General features: G+C 34.5%; 1 protein-coding gene across 1 annotated transcript in view; it reads right to left on the bottom strand.

The window, feature by feature from the left end:
- ADGRV1 (adhesion G protein-coupled receptor V1) overlaps window positions 1-20,375 on the bottom strand; it is a 671,454-nt gene that overhangs the window by 26,899 nt on the left and 624,180 nt on the right. Inside the window, exon 88 of the mRNA XM_051971448.1 lies at window positions 1,434-1,625. Within this exon, the coding sequence (XP_051827408.1) occupies window positions 1,434-1,625 (192 nt within the window). The remainder of the gene's footprint in view (window positions 1-1,433; window positions 1,626-20,375) is intronic.

The raw sequence follows: 20,375 nt of genomic DNA, 5'->3' as shown, positions 1-20,375 counted from the left end.
TTTCCTATATTGTCCCTTCCTCTTTCTTTTCCGTTTACTATACTTTTTTCTTTTTTAAAAATTGTAATAGGTTTCCAACCCCATGGAATCTTATTTATTTAAATTTGTAATGAAAATAACTCATCTTTAGATCAAGAAATAATTAGGAAATACTCTCTGATGTGAAAATATATTACATATGCATATTTTTATATGTATGTTTTCCATGTGTGTCTATATGTGTATTTATATACATATATACTTAAGTATATGAGTATATAAGTAGATGAGATGCCTCATATATTCTCATCTACTGACAATATCAAAAGATGATATCTTGCATTCTCTTTGCTCCCTATAGAGAGGTGTAGGAGAATCTATCAGCAGTCTAATGAAAATATTACTTTGCAGCATCCCAATGGGAGCTGGGGAGGGTCCTCATCTATCTGAACTAATTTTTCTTCCTCAATAACTTTCTTAGAGCTGCTTCCTTCCCCACAAAGGTGGGGACAAAGAAGGAAGAAAACAAATATTTATGAAGTTCCTACCCTCTGCCAGGCACTATGCTAAATATCACAACAACCTTGGAAAGTAGATGCTTATTGGTAACCCCATTTTACAGCAGGGGAAAATTACTCATGGGTTAAGTGACTTGCCCAGAAGGTCACAAAGCTAGTAAGTACCTGATGCTGGATTTGAATTCAGGTTTTTCTGATTCCAGGCGCATTGTACTATTTAATTTTCTCAAGGCAAGAAATTTTAAATCCTGGCAGTGGTAGAAAGGAAGCTAAGGGTTTAAAATGTGGGAAGAATGGAAAGAGAAGTGAAGAAGAAATACATTTCATATAGCAAATTCTGATTCAGATTTCCATTAGTGAAATTTGTACTCCTTGTGAAAGTTCTGAGTTTCTATTCTGAAACATTTTCTTGATATTTAGATTAAAAAGAATATCTGGATTTTTGTACGTCTTTTCACAATTGCATGCTGAGCTCAAGGTGAGAAGCTCAACTATGTGGGAGAAAAGAAGTTGGTAAAAATATTTTGGACTAAAAAATATTCTGGAAACAATTTCCTGGTTATGTGTAAAGTCATCCTCAAAGTCTAGGTAATGTGAGATGCCAAAGCAAGCTATGACTAATTTGTTTTTCTTCCGAGTGAATGGCTACTACAACTCATAAAGCAGGGAGAAGATTAAGGTCATCAGTCCTATGATATAGTGACAATAAAATTGGATCGAGGATAAGGAGAACTGTGTTCTGATTCTGTCCTAGCCCTACTAGTAGCTGTACAGTTTTAATCAAGACTTTTCATTTCTCTGGCCCTTATTTGATTAAACTCTAAAATGAGAGAGCCGGCTTTCCTGATCTCTAATCTCCTTCTAGCTCTGAGGTTCTGAAATTCTCTGAGGCGGGACTTAACTTCCCTTCTGACTAAGAATACAAATGAGAGGTACCTCTTCCATAGCACTGATGAGATTCTGGGTGGACTTGCTGATCTCACCTCCTGCAGGAGGCATACCGCTACCTGCCGTGAAAAAAGCCGAACCTGGTCCTGGGTGCCCATTCATTTCCACAGTGTAGCTGGCTTTCATTGGGCAGCACATCTGGTTGTGTAGAATAAAATACACCACAAAGACATAAAGGCCCTGTTAAGGAAAAAAAATACCATAGAGTCAAAGAAGAATTTACTGGATTGGTTTAAAATGTCACTTTTGTAAAGAGTTTATGTTTTGGGACAGCAGTCACTCTGTGGTCTCCCCAAGACAGATAGTTACATGATTATGGCAAACTGGGAGAATAACAAGCTACCATTCTAATAGTAAAATTTCAAGCATGTAAAACAGCACTTAGAAAATGTCATCTGGTATAGAGCTGCCGAATCACTGAAAATTATTTCCCAATTAACTCCATATATCTATATAATAAAGTCAGGTTAATCAGTATAACACTTCTCAGCAGTCAGAGGAAGGTACCATATCCCATTTGCAAAAGGACTTTTCCTTTGCAATAATTTCCATCCCATTTGTGGGAAAAAAGCCATCTCTTTAAAATGTGCAAATCTCATATACTCCAGTAGTTTTGCCTTGGTGTAAATTAGATTATTTGTGGCAAAAGGCTGATGTTCTATCCTCCCATCACAACTTCCCCTGCATCTTGTATTCTTCTCAGAGTCCCTTACTTTTTGCTTTTTTCCTTGTCTTCGTGTGATGTGATAGAAGCACAGTGGAACAAGCAAAAAGACATCTAGTTTCTAGTCTTGCTTCCACTCCTTAGTAGCTAAGTACAACTGGTTAGATTGCTTATCTTCTCCCCTCTTCCTCCAATAGAACTTTTCAAACATATCAGTGGGTCTTGCCTCTCTGAGAAGTGAGGGAGGAACACTTGACCATAGATTATAAAATCACAACTGATCACTACTTGGATGAGGGTTCTGATGTCTGTCAGGGTTTCTTTTCTTTACATTATTGTGGACACTTTTGCAGATTTTTTTCTTGATCCCATTTACTTTGTTCTACATTTATATATGTCTAAATTTCCTTGAATTCTTCATATTTTTTTCCTTTGATATAACAATGTTCCATTTTGTTGTTATTTGGTCATGTCTGACTCTGTGAAACTATTTTAGGATTTTTTTTGGTAAAGATACTGGAATACTTTGCCATTTCCTTCTCCAGATCATTTTTCAGATGAGGAAACTGAGGCAAACAAAGTTAAATGACTTGTCCAGGGTCATATAGCTTGAAAGTGTCTGAGGCCACATTTGAACTCAGGAAGATGAGTCTCCCTGACTGGAGACCATTGCCATCTAGTTGCTCTAAGCCTTCCAGACAGGAATATTAGAGATGATTATAATGCCAGAAGTGTCTTAGTTCAGGATTTATGTTGGGAGGAAATGAAGCTCTTGGAAGTAAATCACCTGATGAGTGAACTAAAGGAGTTTAGTTTGCCCTAATATACCAAGTTCCTGGATGTGGTTCCTCCCTTTTCTCTTCTCTTTATGGAAATGAGTCTGATCATCAGGGCAGGATATGATAAGGAGAGAGGCGATTCAAGGGGTTTTCAGAGATCTAACAGATCAGAGGTGCCCTGATCCTATATGACTAAGACATTTTATGTCCTTGATGATCAGGAAGCTGCATCAGAAGCTGGAATTAATCAAATCCCAGGAACAGCTTGGTCTCCTTTTAGGGAAAGCTAATCCACTGCAGGTAGATGGTACAGTGGAGAAGCCCTGGGCCTAGAGTCAGGAAAGATTTAAGTTCAAATCCAGCCTCAGATACTTACTAGCATGTCTTTCCATCTTCATAGACTTTGTTATGAGGATCAAGGAGATAACATATGAAAGTGCTTTGAAAGCTATAATATGTTCTATTACTTGGTATTTATTAAGATTATGAAATCATTGGCTCATGGAATACTGTAGATTGCCTAATACCCAACTTGTACTGTGCTTCTTGTTACATAAGAGCAACAAAGCTATTTTATAGTTTCTTACTGACCTGATGGCCCTTTAAATTTTTTTGCAACTATGTCAAGCTCTTGAAAATTGCCCTGCTTCCGTCATAGATAGCAGAAAATTTTTTATTTGTTTTCAATTCACTGCTTACACTGATGGTCTTTTATGATTTTTACAAAGGACTTACTGTATATTTCTAATGGTGCCTCTTTATAGCTTGCTAATTTTGACCTTTATGCTCGGCCAGTAAACTATCTTAAATTGTGCTTTTTGTCTATCTGTTAATCCTGTTACTTAATTTTTGGAAACAAGTCAGAATTTTTCTAGTTACTGAGATACTTAATTCCTAAAAAACCCAAACTAGCTTCATAACTGAAAGGAATATCCTTAAAGTAAAGCATTAACTTAAGAGAGTATTCAGCAAATAGAATTAGAACTAGTTCAAAGGAATTTGTCTTTTCTCATTATTCTCATTGTTTCTAAGGTACTAGAAACAATAACATATAGTACATTTATATAGTTAACATTTGTAACTCCAAATAGCCTCTAAGAGATTACTCAAAGCTTTAAAACTACTAATCATGTGCATCTTAATATGAAACAATTACTATTCTGGAAAATGTTTTGGAATTCTGCCTCCAGAGTCATCAATTACCTTTTGACCCAGCAATAGGCTTGTACCCAAAGAGATAAAAGAAAGAGGAGAAAGATCCCTATGTACAAAAATATTCACAAGAGTTCTTTTTGTTACAACAAAAACCTGGAAACTCAGGAGATGCTCATCACTTGGGAATGGTTGATCAAATTATGAATATGAATGTAAAGGAATATTATCATAAAAAATGCTGAAAGGGATAGTTCCAAAGACATACAAAGAAAACTTATATGAGCTGATGCAGAGTGAAGTGAATAGAACAAGGAAAATAATTTATTCAATAACAACAACAACACTATAAAGACAAGTATTTTTGAAAGACTTAACTGGTCACTGAAGTGACCAACTATAATTCCAGAGGACCAATGATGAAGAATTCTAGCAACCTGCTGATAAAGAGGTGAAGGATTCAAGATATACCATGAGATGTACACTTTTTGGATATGATTAATATGGGGATTTTTTTGCCTAATTATACATATTTGTTATAAAGATTTTGTTTTTGTTTTTGTTTTTGTTTTATTTGTATGGGTGGGAGAAAAGTAGGAAATAGAAAATAAATACTTGCTCATTGAAAAAACCTAAAATTCAAGCCTAAAATGAAAATGAAATAGAGGATAACCAGATGTTACCACATGCATGCATAAATGCATGTATACACACACATACACACACACAAATTATTCTGTGTGTGTGTGTGTGTGTGTGTGTGTGTGTGTGTGTGTGTGTAAACAAAGGCACATCTATACAAAATACTATAAATTAGACTTGGCACCATTTCCCACAGAGAGAAAAATTCCCTAGGCTCTTTTTCTATAAAAACATCAATTAGGATATTTTAAAGGAACATGATTTATTTTCATTTAATAATGTTTTAAAGTAAAATAATACATAACTATCACCATCCCCAAATATACTTAACGACATTTTCTCTTTCCTCTAAATTGGATTTTTTTTTTGACAAGAAATGAAATTAAACACTCTAAATTATGTAGGTTAATATTTTTATTTTCACAAGCAAGTTACAATATAAACAATAAGCACATAGCTTCTAAAAAACTTTTTGTAGGAAGGAATCCACAATTTTTATTGTACAGCTAATTATTTTCACATAAACATGACCTAATTCTATTGGCAACTACAGTGCATAGAACAGGATTTAAAATGAGACAACCTTAAATATGATGAGGATGACATTGATTTCTTTGAGGAATCCTCTAAGGATAGTGGATGATGGAGTAAAAGCTGGACCAGAAACCAAGTCTTTCTTTCAAATCAGTCTCTAAGGATCTGTTAAAATAACATACATTCCCTTTTTTTCTCTCTTCTAGTTTTAAAATCCAGTCTTTTATATCTCAGAAAAGAGATTGCTTGCCTGCTACAAATGACTTGCATGTCAGAATTACATGCTTCTTTTTCTTAAAATCACAGAAATATATAGCAAATGTTCTGAAGCTCAATGAAAAGCCTGAGGGGATGTAGAGAAGAAAAGGAATGCTTTTACTCCAAACACACAACAGCTGGTGATATTAGGCTGGCAAGAAGGAAGGATAAGAAGGCGGCTGTTGTGGAATTCTGACCTGGGAGGTGTCTGAGGTCTCTATTACAAATAGACCCTGATCTTTTTTATTGTGTTAACCCCTTTCCAATTCTCCAAGAAACATCCTAGAATTTCAGTACTGTAAACTACTGAACACTTTTCTGAATAACATATACATAAAGAAGGAAAATTGAAATCCTCTTTTAAATTTCCATTTTGATCATATTTGCTTCAGTGGCTCAGTACCAGATATGAAGAACCTATCAGAAGTCATCTTGTCATTCAGATCTGATACTTTTCCCACTAAACCATAAGGTTATGAGGATTAAATGAAATAATATGTAAGGGTGAAGCCTATAAAGTGCTTTACAGATGGGTGTGCCCTTACTTAAAAGCCAATTGTTAAATTTTCAGAGTGAGCATTTACACTTTGGAAATTGGCAAATACTATGAGTTAGGGCTTGATTTATTGTTTTAGCAATTGTCTAGGCTTAAGAAAGTAACAGGGAAATGATAATAATGCAGATTGAACTCAGTGTTGTGCATATATTTTTGGGGGGGAGAGAGTCAGTTGTTAAAAATTTGTCAGTATATTCATGTCTATATATTATTATTATTTAAAAAAAAATTTATATATGTATGAATGTTGGCAAATCACTTAGTCTGTATGCCCTCTATTTTCTTATCTGTAAAATAAAAGGATTGGACTAGGTGATATCTAGGATCCCTTTTAACTCTAATTTATGTAAATATGTAAAAGCTGAAATGACAAACATCAAGCCATAATAATAATAAAATGAACATTTATATAGTGTCTACAATGTGCCAAGCAACATGCTAAATACTTTTAAAAATATTATTTCATTTGATTCTCATAACAACTCTGTGAAGTAGATACTATGCTTAGTCCCATTTTACAGATGAGTAAACCGAGGCAAACAGAATATGTGACTTGGCTAGGGTCACATTGTAGAGTCTCATATTGGATTTTATCTCAGGTCTTCCTAACTCCATACTATAATCCAAAGAATCAGTACACTTCCTTAAATACCTAACCTCTTTGGGAATAACATAGGTTCTGAGAGAATCTGATAAGTTATTTAATTAATTTTTGCACTATTGCCTCAAAAGCAGGATACAAACATTTATGCTTTCATACCACAGATACAAGAAAGGAAGCCACACAGCAGTTAAGCACTTGCCAAAGGTCACATCCTCTTCAGTGCAGGTGGAAACTGCAGATTTCCTGGCTCTTAAGTCTGTGTGCTGGTCACGACACTTTTTGGTCTTCTTGATTTAAAGGGGGTTATGCTTCATACAAAAAGTCTAAATGGGACTGAGCAGAGGTCATGGACAAGATTAATGGTGAGTTGCCATATAGTCTCCAATGGGATTGTATCATTTTTTAAAAAAAATCTGCTTGAAGGTTTTAGAGAAAACATATCCAACAGACTCCATACACGTTAGCAAAGCATCTGTGCACGTATGGAACAAGACTTTAAAAAAAAAAAAAAAAAGCAATGAGCAGAGGGATCATAAAAGCAGATGGGCGAATCAAACAGAAAAGCTTTGTAACCTGGTTAAAGGATGAACAACTTTGTGCTCCAATTCTATAAGAACAAAAGGAAATTTCTAAAAAAGGGATCTTAAAAAGAAAAGAAAAGATGTGTTCTTAGGAAATGGTTAATACTTTTAAGTGCATGAATGTTATAAAGTATTGTATCCTAAGAAATGGTAGATATGAAAAATTCAAACAAGAATGGAAAGACTAACTGGATGTTGGATGAAATAGGATCAAGAAAGCAACATTTACAACGAAAAAAACAAAATAAATGAAAAGAATAATAAAGAAATAAGATGGAATCCTTGATTATTGTAAGTGGCCCTAGAGAAGAAGAGATGGGAAAATTACTTTATAAAGGTGGGAGTTTGTAAACATAGGATATTGTAGATATTTTTAAATACAGACAATGTTATTTGGTTTTGCAAAATTGATTTTTTTTTTGTTCTTTACTTTTAAATCTTTATTTTAGGAATTGGCTCATTAGGGAGAGAATGGGAGAAGAGAGAGATAAATTTGAAAATGATAATTGATAACTTTAATTAAAAGAAAAGAAAAGATGTGTTCTTCAACTCTGGAATTTGGGATTTAGGTATTTTCCCAAAGACAGCACTTCTAGTTTTCATTGCTATGTAATATGTGATAAGAGGCATGACCCCTGAAGTAACCAGGACCAAAATTGGAAGTTTGGGAGTCTCCTGAATTTAAATATATTTGTAATTGATGAAGTTTTTGTTTGTTTGTTTGCCTTCAATTTAGTTATTTTTCTTTTATAAGTTTCAGATGCAAAAATGTCTTGTTCAGAGCATAATCCATATGATTATGCTCATAGAGGCTGATTTTGCACATGGCTAGTCTGTCAGCAGTATTGACCCTGGCCTGGTTTTAGATTCCTTCTGCTTAGCATTCAGGTGACTTTTCTTGGTGTCTTCTGGTGTGTTTTTTTGGCAGAGTGTGTGGGTTTACGTGCTGCTGCTGGCGCTCCTTCTTGGGGCTGCTTCTCAGTTAATGGATTTTGCAGCTTTCTGCTCTTGCTCTCTCCCTGATGGACTCCCCTGGGAGTCTCAAGTGGCTGACTGCCAGTTCTCTTTTTGTCTGCTTGTTCCCTACAGCTCACCATTGCTGCCGGGCTACTGAAATACTATTTCGGATGGACACTGACTTTGAGCAGCAAGTACAAGTGGATTTCATGCCAATGAAAGATTCTAAGACTTCTGTGGTTTTTCCTATTTCCTATATGAGGGATCTTAGGTTTACAGTAAGAACACATGCATCTGTATCCAATTTAAATTAATTGCCATTTTCTTATTTTAAAAACTAAATGAAAAATTTTTCAAGGAACACAACTCTCTCTTTCCCATTCCCCTACCACCCTACCTACCAGTTCCCCTTGAAAGAGAAAAAAAATAAAAACTAAAACTCTTGTAACCAATATGGGTTACATAATTTCCACATTGTCCATGCAATACATAGGTATCATTCTGCATTCTGGATCCCTCCTCTCTATCAGAAGGTGTCTAGAATACTTCATCTGTGATCTTTTGGAATAATAATTGATCAAAGCATTGATTAGAATTCTCCAGTCTTTCAAAATCATTATGATTGTTATATTCATTGTTCCAGTTTTGCTCACTTCTTTCTGCATCAGTTTATACAAATCTTCTCAGATTTCTCTGAAACCATTCCCTCCATTATTTTTCCCTTCATTATATCTTATAGCACAATAATATTCCACTTTAGATTTATTTTGGGGCTGCTGAGTGGTACTGTGGATAAAGCACCAAGCTTCTGTCAGGAAGGCCTCAGACATTTACTAAACTGTGTGACTCTGGCCAAGTTATTTAGTCCCATTTGCCTCAGTTTCCTCACCTGTAAAATAAACTGGAAAAGGAAATGATAAGCCCCCAAAATAAGGTTCATTGCCAAGAAAACTCCAAATGGAGTCACAAAAAGTCAGACAAGACTGAACAATAGATTTATTTATCATAATTTGTTCACTCATTCCCCAATTGATAAGGATCTTATTAATTTTTGGTTCTTTGCCAAACATAATAGAAACCACTATAAATAATTAAATACATAATGATCCTTTTCCTGATGGTGGCAATCCTGGATTAAAGAGTACATATAGATTAGTGACTTTGGGGGCATAATTCCAGTTGGCTTTGCATAATGGCTGGGTTAATTCACAGCTCCATCAATATTCCTATTTCCCCCAATCCCTCCAATATTTGTTATTATTCTTTTTAGTAAACTTTGCTAATATGATGGGTATGAGGTACAACCAGAGAATAGCTTTAATTGGTATTTATTAATTTTAATCATTTAGAGTGGTTTTTTAAAAATATGACTTTTTTCTCATTCTTTATATTTAAAGATGCTGTTATGATAGAAAGAATACTGAATGACAGTCAAAAGACTTAATTTCTTTTTCTATTTTCTCATTAACTTGTTAGGTAATCTCTTGTGCCTAAGTTTTTCATCTGTAAAATGAAAAGATTAGTAAATTGAGGATCTTTTCTGACTAACATTCAGAGAGAGAATATGATACAAAAACCAAATCTAAAGTTCATATGTTTAAAAATAAAGTAAAAGGAATGAATCTGATCAATAGTAACTTCTAAATATGTTTTCTATTACTAGAAATATAATAATAAAAATGAACTGTCTGGAGATATACAGGGATTTATCTAATAACCTTTAATGATATTCCTCAAATTCCATAGCCCGGCAGCAATGGAAAGCTGTAAGGAACAATTCCATTCCATTTCTCCCTTTAAAAAAAAATGATAATATCACAACTCCACTAGAGTGGAGCTATACTTGGAGCTAGGAGGCCTACAAGAAGTTGAAGTGGTTTAATTCAATTCAATTATATATTTATTGAGCATTCAGCTTAAGGCATCATTTTATATGCTGGGATCCACACCCCCAAACCAAAGTCCTTGCCCTAGGGGAGATTATATTATATAATATATGCACAGAGAAATAAATTTGAGCAGGGAGAGAGTATTAAGAGGTAGGGGATCAGGAAAAGTTGCTCCACAGGAGGTAGCTGGTAGCTCAGCTGGGATATGAAAGAAATGAAGGATTGGTTGAGGTAAGAAGATGTACGTTTCAGACAAGTACAAAGTCACAGGGGTTGGGACATAGTTCAGTGAACAGCAAGTAAGTCAGTTTGATTGGATTGTAGAGAGTTTGATGGAGGAGTGTGAAATATATCTTGAAAGAGAGGCTGGAGAGAGATTATAAAGGACTCTGAATGGTTTGCATTTTATCCCAGATGCATTAATTCCTGCCCAGGGATGTGACATGTGCAGATCTGTGCTTTGGAAAAAGTTCTGGGCAGCTCTGTAGAGGATATATTGGAGAAAGGACAGAATAGAAATTGGGTGACCAATTAGGAAGCTATTGTAAAGCTCAGGCTGACCTCAAGATATTTTTCATTTAAACCATATGTGATTTTTGCAGTCTTTTCATAGCTTTAGGTTTTGGCAGATGTGTATTTGAGTTTTTAAATATCACATATACTAGAAATGGTTTAGGGTAATTTTTTTTTAATTTAGTGAAAAGATTATTCCTTGAGAGTTTCTTTTGACCATTTAATTATCTTGAGTCCCTTATATGCAGCCACTCTTCTTAATTTAAGTCTGCTTTCTTTTTGTGTATGTTTTATAGTTCAAGACCATTATTAGGTTATTTTTCAGGTTTCTCATCTTCGAGATACATAACCTCAATTCCTTTAGCTGTACTCATGGGTATGAGTATGCTGGCTTTCCACATTATGTAAAGGAAGAAACATAATGTTCCCTATGCTTCTGTTAAGTTTCTCAGCACAAGCCTGTAAGCAGTAGTGACACCAACAAACCCAAGGGTAGGCAATGCATGCTCTACAGATGGAAAGAACTACAAATCACAAGCTAGTCTTTATATTTGTGGTGGTGCTGAACCAGAGCATAAGAGAATGTATTATTATTAGCTATGAACACAATGTCACATAAATCAGTGTTAATATTGGGACTGAATATTTATTAAATATTCACAGTATAGAATATATAAAAAATATGACCCAATCTACGTGAAAATTATGCTAAATAGAAATGTGCCCTCTTTCCTTCTCTGAAAGCTACAATAAATCCAAATTGTGCCATAAGGAATAATCAGAGAGCAGATTGCTGATGTTATTTGCCACAAAGAATGTTGTGGCCCATTACCATATAGACCCTTTTTTTGGACAAAACCACTTTAACTGTTTTAAAATCTTTTTAAAGTTTTCTATTTAAAAGCAGTGTTTAAAGTAGGAAACAGCAATTTAAAAAATCTTATTTTAAAACTCTACCTTCCACTTTATTTTTAATTAATACTTATTTTCCTTCCCCCCTTATTTTATTTTATTCTATTTTTTCTTCCCCCTTTATTTTAAAGGAAAAGTAAAAATCCAAATTCTTATAACAAATTTACATAGTCAAGCATAATTGGGGGTCTAACACATGGTTCAATTCCCATCAGCTTGCTATGATTGTATCTCCACATGGAGGGCACCAGGGAGTTAATTCTGAGAGAATTGTGATGACTGGAACATGCATAGAAATTCTGTAACTGGTTTCAGGTTGGCCTACCACGTAATTGGGAGGAGGCCTTTTTCCATTGGCTGTATAACCAGAATTGTTGGTGTCTTTGAAAAATCTTCCGCCAGTTCTGGCAATGTTTTCACTGCATTCATATCCTGGGGAAAGGGGGGATTGCTTTACTCATACTTTCTGGTTTTGGGAGCTCAGTCTTTGATGATGGGAGTTTCAAAGACCAGAAGAATAAGCTATAAGAATCTAGGAGTTTGAATACTAGCTGTATTTTGCAGCTAATGTAGCACTGGTGCCCAGGGAGTTAGGAATAAGAAGTGACTCTCCAGAATGAATTTCTGCACTCCAGTCCAGTGGAAGGACTCTTCTATTATTAATGCCATCTTTGGAAGTAAACAGTGGTACTAATGCTAAGTAGGAACTAAATTATGATCCTAATTTCTATCCAATTCCCTCAAAAGTACTGGGGAAATATTTGAACTTTGTTCTCGTTATTTCTTTGAAGCCAATATTTTTTATAAGAACTACCTGAGATTTAGTGGTAAGTTGGATGGAGAATGGGATGAGGAGCATAGTAACTGGGGCTTAAGCTGACAGCAGAAGAAAGAAATTCTACAGAACTGAGTTTAAATCTGACCTCAGATACTTAACATATTAGCTGTATGACTGGGCAAGTCATTTAACCCCAACTGCCTCTCAAAAAACAAACCTGTCCAAAAATAAACCAAAAATTGAGATTACAAATAATATAAACCCTATTTTTCTAAAATTAAATCCACCTGGCTAGGCCACTTTCTAGCTATGCTGCTTTTGGACAGGTCATTGTCACTTTTCTATGCCTCAGTTTCCTGATCTATAAGACTGGATTACATGGCTTTGAGGTCTTCAATATAGTTCCTCCTGACTCTGCTATGTCATGGTTCCTTCCATGCCCATATTATCTCCTAAATCCTTGTTCTTATTTTGATTAATCCTTCTCTCCTGGCTCTTCCAAATCCATTTCATCCATATCATTCTGGATTTTTTTCAGCTACTACTCCTTCTATTCCTAGTTTTAAATAAAACCTGGCTTTCCCCTGCAGGCTTCACATGTTTTCCCTAGATTCACAAAGTATTGGCCTTGTTTCCCTGCTCTGGCTTCCAAGCCATTCCTCTACTTCATCTTATAATAATCTTTTTTTTTTTTTAAAAATCCATGTCATTGCTTTATTACCTTCCTTCCTTCTTGTGGTCATCTGCTAATATAAGATTTATTTATTTATCTTAAAGCTTTTAGCACCTAGATTTCCATTTTCCTCTTCACCACCATTCCTCTGACTATCCTCAGAGATTTCAACACGAATGATGATGACCCCTGACCACACAATTTCTCAGCCTCTTTAACTTTAATGATCATTTCCTGCACTTTGCTTTAGTCCCACACAGATATAGCCATGTCTCTGTCTCACAGAATCACATCATTCATAAGATTCTCAACTTGGAAATTCCATATCCTTTCTCTCTTCCATATTTTTCAGACAAAGCCAGCTTAGGGCCCTCATCAGGACCACTATTTCTGGACGCCTCCCTCTTTTTTCAATCATTTCTTCATTACATTGGATTTACTCATCTTCTTATTTGCCTTTCCTCAAGGTCTTCATTTTTAATAATTTACCAGCCACTGTCAAAGCAAATCCACTTCTATCCTTGACTTAACATACACTGAAGACAAAGGTTTCAGGCCTTTTACATAAAGTTGCCCATTTATTCACTTGTGTCATTTGAGAGATAAATAGTAGAGTTTCCTCTACCTACATATATCTATCATAGTTCTTTTGCATTCTTATATTTGAGACAATTGGTCATCTAAGTAGTGCAGTGGATAGAGCACTAGGCTTAAAGTTGGGAAGAGCAGAATTCAAATCCTGCCTCAGACTCTTACTAGTTGTATGACTCTGGACGAGTAATTTCACCCTGTTTACTTTAGCTTCCTCATAGGTAAAATGAATTGGAGAAAGAAATGGCAAACCATTCTATATCTTTGTCGATAAAACCCCAAATAGAGTCACAGAGTCAAAAAGGACTGACCAACACTTTAAGATAATCTCTTGGCAAAGGAGACCTCTTAAAACAGGGAAGAATCAGGTTCCTTGCAACAAAACTGTTTTCTGTGCAGCAAAGGAAATGATACCCAAGAGATAGGTAAAAGTATAATTGAACCTGAGATATTTAGACTGAGTGATGTCACAAAATTATTATAAGCCTGAATTAAAAGAATTTTTTTACATCAATAATTTAGATGTAAATGTTACTTACATAGTTGTCACTCTCTTGAATTGTCAGTTTCTGATCACTTTTGGCATCCTGACTATATTAGAGTTGCTAGGATTAATTGAGTGGAGACATCTTAACACACTTGATTCAAAGAGATGACCTGTGGCTTTTTTACATGATTTCTATGTGAGTATTTTATCCTAGGAGAAGACAAATAAAATTCTTGTGTTATAGCTAAAGTTCCTAAAATTGGTTCTATTGCTCACCTGCACATTTTTCCTATCAGTGTTCCCTGACAGCTTGAATGGAAAATATCAAAGTACCATTTAGATCACTGTCCCATATTAAGGTCCAAGGAAACTACTAGTTTTCATAATATGAAGATTTTTGATACTGTGGACATAGCTTACTGTATATGTATAAATAATGGCTTGAAGAAATTTAATAGGAACGTGGTTTTGTTGTTCAGTTGTGTCTGACTCTTCATGACCCCTTTCAGGGCTTTCTTGGCAAAGATACTGGAATAGTATCCTTTTCTAATTCATTTGACAGATGTGAAAACTGAGGCAAATAAAGTAAAGTGACTTGTCCAGGGACACACAGCTAGTAAGTATCTGAGGCCATATTTGAAAAGTAAGGAAAAGTTTTCCCAAATCTAAGCCCCTAGTAACCTTGAACTATGCCAACCTAAAACCCTATGGTTTTAGTCAGAGTTTAAAGCAGGACTTCATTATCACAATTGACCTTTCATTTGATCCACAAGCTCTTTTCATGAGGGACCAAAACATATCAGCATCTTAACATCATACCACTGTTTCAACCTGGCTAGTTAAATTCTTTGTTCCTTAAAATGAGCAAGAGATTTGAAGTGAAAAGTTCTCAGTTTAAATTCCAGGCCTGCCAATTATTATTTCCTAACTGTAGGAATTTATTTAATCTCTTTGCAATTCCTTTTCCTCATTTGAAAAGTGAGGGGATTGGACCAGGCCTCCAAATCTGTTCTAGCACTAAATGTATAATATTATGATTCTGGCTAGTGAGAGGAAGAGGATAAAGGATTTCTTAGAAAAAAACAAAAACATTTGTAACAGTAACAGGGTAAAAGGAAGCTTTTAAAATGCACTTTGTTGCCCTTTTCCCCTTTCCATAGTAGGGATATAGTTAATGAACCATATAAGCTATTCATTCAGAACTAATTTTATGAAACCTACAAACATATATTTCTTCCTGTTTGTTGTGTGTGCTTCTCAAAGTATGTCATTGTGCATTTTCTAACTCCAAAGTGCTAGGTTTAGTGTATCTGTTCCTTTAATAAATCTGTTTCTTATGTCAATAAAAAGCTTTAGACTCTGACCTAATCTTCATCCCTTGCTAATTTATTGCCATGCAAGTTATCCAGAGTTAATGAACATTCCAGAGAAAGTAATGAAAGTTAACGATTAAAGGATAGACAGAAGAAAAACAAAGATTATGCAGTGTCAGGAAGGCTAAAGACAGACTGTCAAAAAGGAGGGGTTGGCCAATGATATCAGTTGTTAGGCTGTAGAAATGTAAAGTGAGTAGGACAGTGTAGAATAGAAAAAGAATGTTGAATTTGAAATCAGAAGACCTGATTGAATCTTAATTCATTTAATGTCTGATCAATGGCAAGTTGTAACCCCTGAAGGCCTCAGACTTCCCATCTATAAAATGGAAGTAATAATATGTTAAATACTTCATAGGGTTGTTGTGAGGTTGTTGTGAGTGCTTACAGCCCTTAAAATGTGAATTTTGAGGACTAAAGAAAATGTCAATGGACTCAATTAAAAAGTCACTTTGACCTTGGAGAAAGAGGTTTCAGTTGTGTGACAGAGATTCAAATCAGCTTCTATATGATTCACAAACCACTTCTATATTTGTAATGTATGTTTACTTTACATACACATATATACATACATTATACAATTCACTTAAGGAAGACTCCTCAACAGTTCTCTAACTCACAAAAGATCAGCCACATTGGTAACTGTATTAGAAAAGAAAGTGTGGATAGATCCTTCCATACATTCCATCCATTTGATTCTTCTATAGGGTTCTTTTAAACTGCAGCAAAACTCCCCAGCTTTCAAGCTGAAACTCTGAAGCAATCTATGTGATGGATATAGCCATCCAAGCATGGTTGTTATCATGATTTGTCTCCGAAAGTCCCATTCTAAACTTATTCATGCAAGCTTCGCATTATCCTGTGAGCCAGAAAAGTCAGCTGAGGACCTCTAAATATCATCTAACACCAGAAGTCATTCTGATAATAGCCAGTTTTTGGTGACCATGGGTTATTTATGTCACCTGCCTAAGTAAGCCAGTCAAGACATGCATCTATCACTCAGCTTTCAAAATTGATTGTAATGTTACTCCATGAAACAAAGTAAAACTAAAAAACCCAAAAAAACCTTTGTGGAAAGGGTCACTCAGCTCTGGTTAATGAGAACTGAAATAAAGGAAACTGTATTCAGAATGATCTCATTTTAGTCCCTTTTTTCAAGATGTATGAACTCCTTTTTCCCCCCCTTAGGCAATTGGGGTTAAGTGACTTGCCCAGGGTCTCACAGTTAAGAAGTGTTAAGTGTCTGAGGCCAGATTTTAAGTATGATACCAAGAAGGTATTAAAAGCTATAAGAAATTTGACCAGTGTGGCCCTAGACACACCTTTTTCTTTCTGTCTTGAAGATAGCACTATCTTTTTTTCTAAAATGAGAGCTTTTTGCCAACTTAGATGTATAGAGATTTTAACTCAGGTCTTCCTGACTTCTGGGCTGATGTTCTATCCATTGCATCACCTACCTGCCCCAATATATGAACTCCTAAACAGCAATAACATGAATTTTGATTAAAATGTTTGATTTATCATTTTGCACATTTTTGAACTCTCCAATAGTTACACCTACAATAGCATCATTTATGCACCAAAGGACATCAAATGAGATCTTTTATTGAATGTGTCAAAATGGCAAGTTCTGGGAAGTCTTCAACAGAATAATGACTGCTTAAATTGGGAAAAAAATTTACTACCAAGGATTCTGATTTATTTTTTTTTCCCTGGGTTCAGCATGATTTTAATGTTACATGAATATAAAAATAATACACATGCAAATACATGTAAGAACATAGATGCATGTACAAAATATGTCATTCACAGTCTAGTAGTGGTATCTACACACAAACATGGGTGTTCAGTGCACAACATGTGCATGTTGTTTAGATGCATGCATGTATAAAACATGTCATATGCAGCCCAGCAGATCATCACACAAACATGTGTTCAATGCACACATGTGATATGTGCATGTTGTTTTATGTTTGTGGTAAACGCATGTGTGTGGATATGTCTGTAAAGATATGTGTATCTATGGAACAGTACATATATGTACTTAGAGGTAAAACACACTCAAACACATAGATTATACACATGTATGAACATGCATGTACAAGTGCATGAACAAAATATGTGTGTATGTATGTCAAGCTCTAACTCTATAACTCTATCATTTTATTTATGTTTTGGAAGTAAGGATTCTGATTTCTAAAATATATAGAGAATTAACTCAAATTTGTAAGAATACAAGCCATTCTCCAGTTAATAAATGGTCAAAGGATATGAACAGATAATTTTCAGATGAAGAAATTAAAACCATTTCCAGTCATATGAAAAAATGCTCCAAATCACTACTGATCAGAGAAATGCAAATTAAGACAACTCTGAGGTACCACTACATGCCTCTCAGATTGGCTAAAATGACAGAAAAAGATAATGATGAATGTTGAGGAGATGTGGGAAAACTGGGACACTAATACATTATTGGTGGAGTTGTCAACTGATTCTGGAGAACAATATGGAACTATGAAGCAGTTTCTCTACTAGGGCTGTGTCCCAAAGAGATCATAAAAAAGGGAAAAGGACCCTTGTGCAAAAATGTTTGTAGCAGCTCTTTTTTGGAAATGAATGGATGCTCATTAGCTGGAGAATGATTGAATAAGTTATAGTAAATGAATGTTAAAGAATATTATTGTCCTATAAGAAAAGATCAGCAGGATGATTTTAGAAAGTCCTGGACATGAATTGATACAAAGTGAAGTGATCATAATTAAGAGAACATTGTATACAGCAACAAGAAGATTATACAATGATCAATTCTGATGGACATAGCTCTTTTCAACAATGAGATGATTCAGCCCAGTTCCAATGCTCTTGTGATGAAGAGAGACATTTACACCCAGAGAGAGATTTGTGGGAACTAGTGTGAATAACAACATAGTATCCTTTTGTCATTGTTGTTTGCTTGAATTGTGTTTTCTTTCTCATTTTCCCCCTTTTTGGTCTGATTTTTCTTGTGCAGCATGATCATTGTGGAAATATATATAGAAGAATTGCACATGTTTAACATATATTGGATTACTTGCCATCTAGGGGAGGGAATGGGGGGAAAGAAGGGAGAAAAAAATTTGGAACACAAGGTTTTGTAAGCGTGAATGTTGAAAGCTATCCATGCATATATTTTGAAAATGAAAAGGTTTTAAAAGTTTTTTAAAAAAGGTTTAAAAAAAAAGAATGAAGACTGCTCAGAAGTTTCATACTTCCCTAACAGTACATGGGGAACACAGGTGAAAAAAGAAAGCTATAAAAGCACAAAATATGAAGAATCTGCAATGTAAATTATAGGCTACTTGTTATTTTAGACAGAGTATCTTCTGTGATATAAGGCTAGAAAGACATGTTTGTCTTTACTCAATAATAGTAATGGTAGCAGTTTATATTTGCATAGCCCCTTCCTTGACTAATAATGTTACAGATATTATGCTGTTGTTGTTCAGTCATTTTCAGTCATGTATGACTGAGTCACATTTGGGGTTTTCATGACAAAGATACTGAAGTGGTTTGCCATTTCCTTCTGCAGTTCCTTTTATAGACTAAGGAACTGAGGCAAACAGGGTTAAGTGACTTGCTCAGAGTCACACAGCTATTAAGTGTCTGAAAACCAATTTGAACTCAGGAAGAGGAGTCTTCTTGATTCCAGGCTCAACACCCTCTCTATTGTATCACTTAGCTGCCCTAAGTATCCTTAAGCCTATTTTTAAAAGATGGGACTTAGGAAGATCAAGTAATTTTGCCCAATGTCACATAAATCATGAAAGTCAAAATCAGGACTTAAATCTAGAGTCCAGAGTTAGGATTCAGACCACAAAAACAAGTTCTTTTCAGTAAGCCATAGCTGCTTCAGATGTCCTGTCTAATCTATTTCTTGGATTTTTCATTCATGAAATAAAAACTTTTGTAGTATATGGTTTTTCTACTGCACAAAATAAGTAATTTTGCTATCATAAATATCTGAACCTATAGAACAGTAAATCTTTAAAACATTATTGATGTTTTGTAAATAAAATGATGAATTTTCAAAAAATGTTTTTTATAGTAGAGGTTGTTTTTATAATAATAATTATATATTATATTACACATAATATATACCATCATACTATACAGTTAATATAATAACATGTAATTAATAGATGATATAATTATATATAATTAATAGGATATACAGACTTCTAGTTGAAGTATTGTCCATTGAGCAAGTATATTGAGTGGGTAATAACTTGCTATTGTATAGAGTTTTGCTGGTCACATTTTCTATATATCTAAGTCTTCCAATATTTTGAATATTATACATTCAATTTGGTATATCTAAAATTCTAAGTTTTAATTTAACAAAATTTTTATTCTATTAATTCTTATAAAGCTCTTATAAAAATGATTACTTGGCTTCATTCATTACTTCATGAAAAATATTAAGTATTAAATGGTTATATATAAGACACTGTGACTGAATGCCTCCAGAAAAAGCCAGTGGATAGAAGTTTCTGACTTCCCATTATTCCTTAAGGAAAGAAGGAAGATAAACAGATGAGGGATGTCATCTAATTTTGCCTAAGTTATATTTTTTGTCTAGATATTTTCTTTCTCTCATTAAAATAATTCATCCATCCATTCAACAATTTTAAAAAATAAATCTCTACTATGTGCAAGGTATTGTGCCCTTGGTTAATTTAGAAATAATAAAAAGACATAGTATATATAAACATAGTATACTGTAAGATATAAGACATGTACATGAAAGACTCAAAATAAGATGAATCTTATATAGAAATTCAGTTGGGAGATCTGGATCACTTCTAGTTGGAATTGTTAAGAGAGTATGGATAAAGGGATATTGCTTCCTTTCATCTATTTTTCCAAGATAAGCTGACTCTGTCTTAGCAAAAGTGGTCCCCTACACCTACACCATACTCTTTCCTTATTTTTCCACTTCATACTCTTT

This window comes from Antechinus flavipes, chromosome 1, assembly GCF_016432865.1.
Source record: "Antechinus flavipes isolate AdamAnt ecotype Samford, QLD, Australia chromosome 1, AdamAnt_v2, whole genome shotgun sequence".
Taxonomy (NCBI): Eukaryota; Metazoa; Chordata; class Mammalia; order Dasyuromorphia; family Dasyuridae; genus Antechinus; species Antechinus flavipes.
Note: the sequence above shows the minus strand (reverse complement) of the source record. Positions and strands in the feature narration are given on the sequence as shown.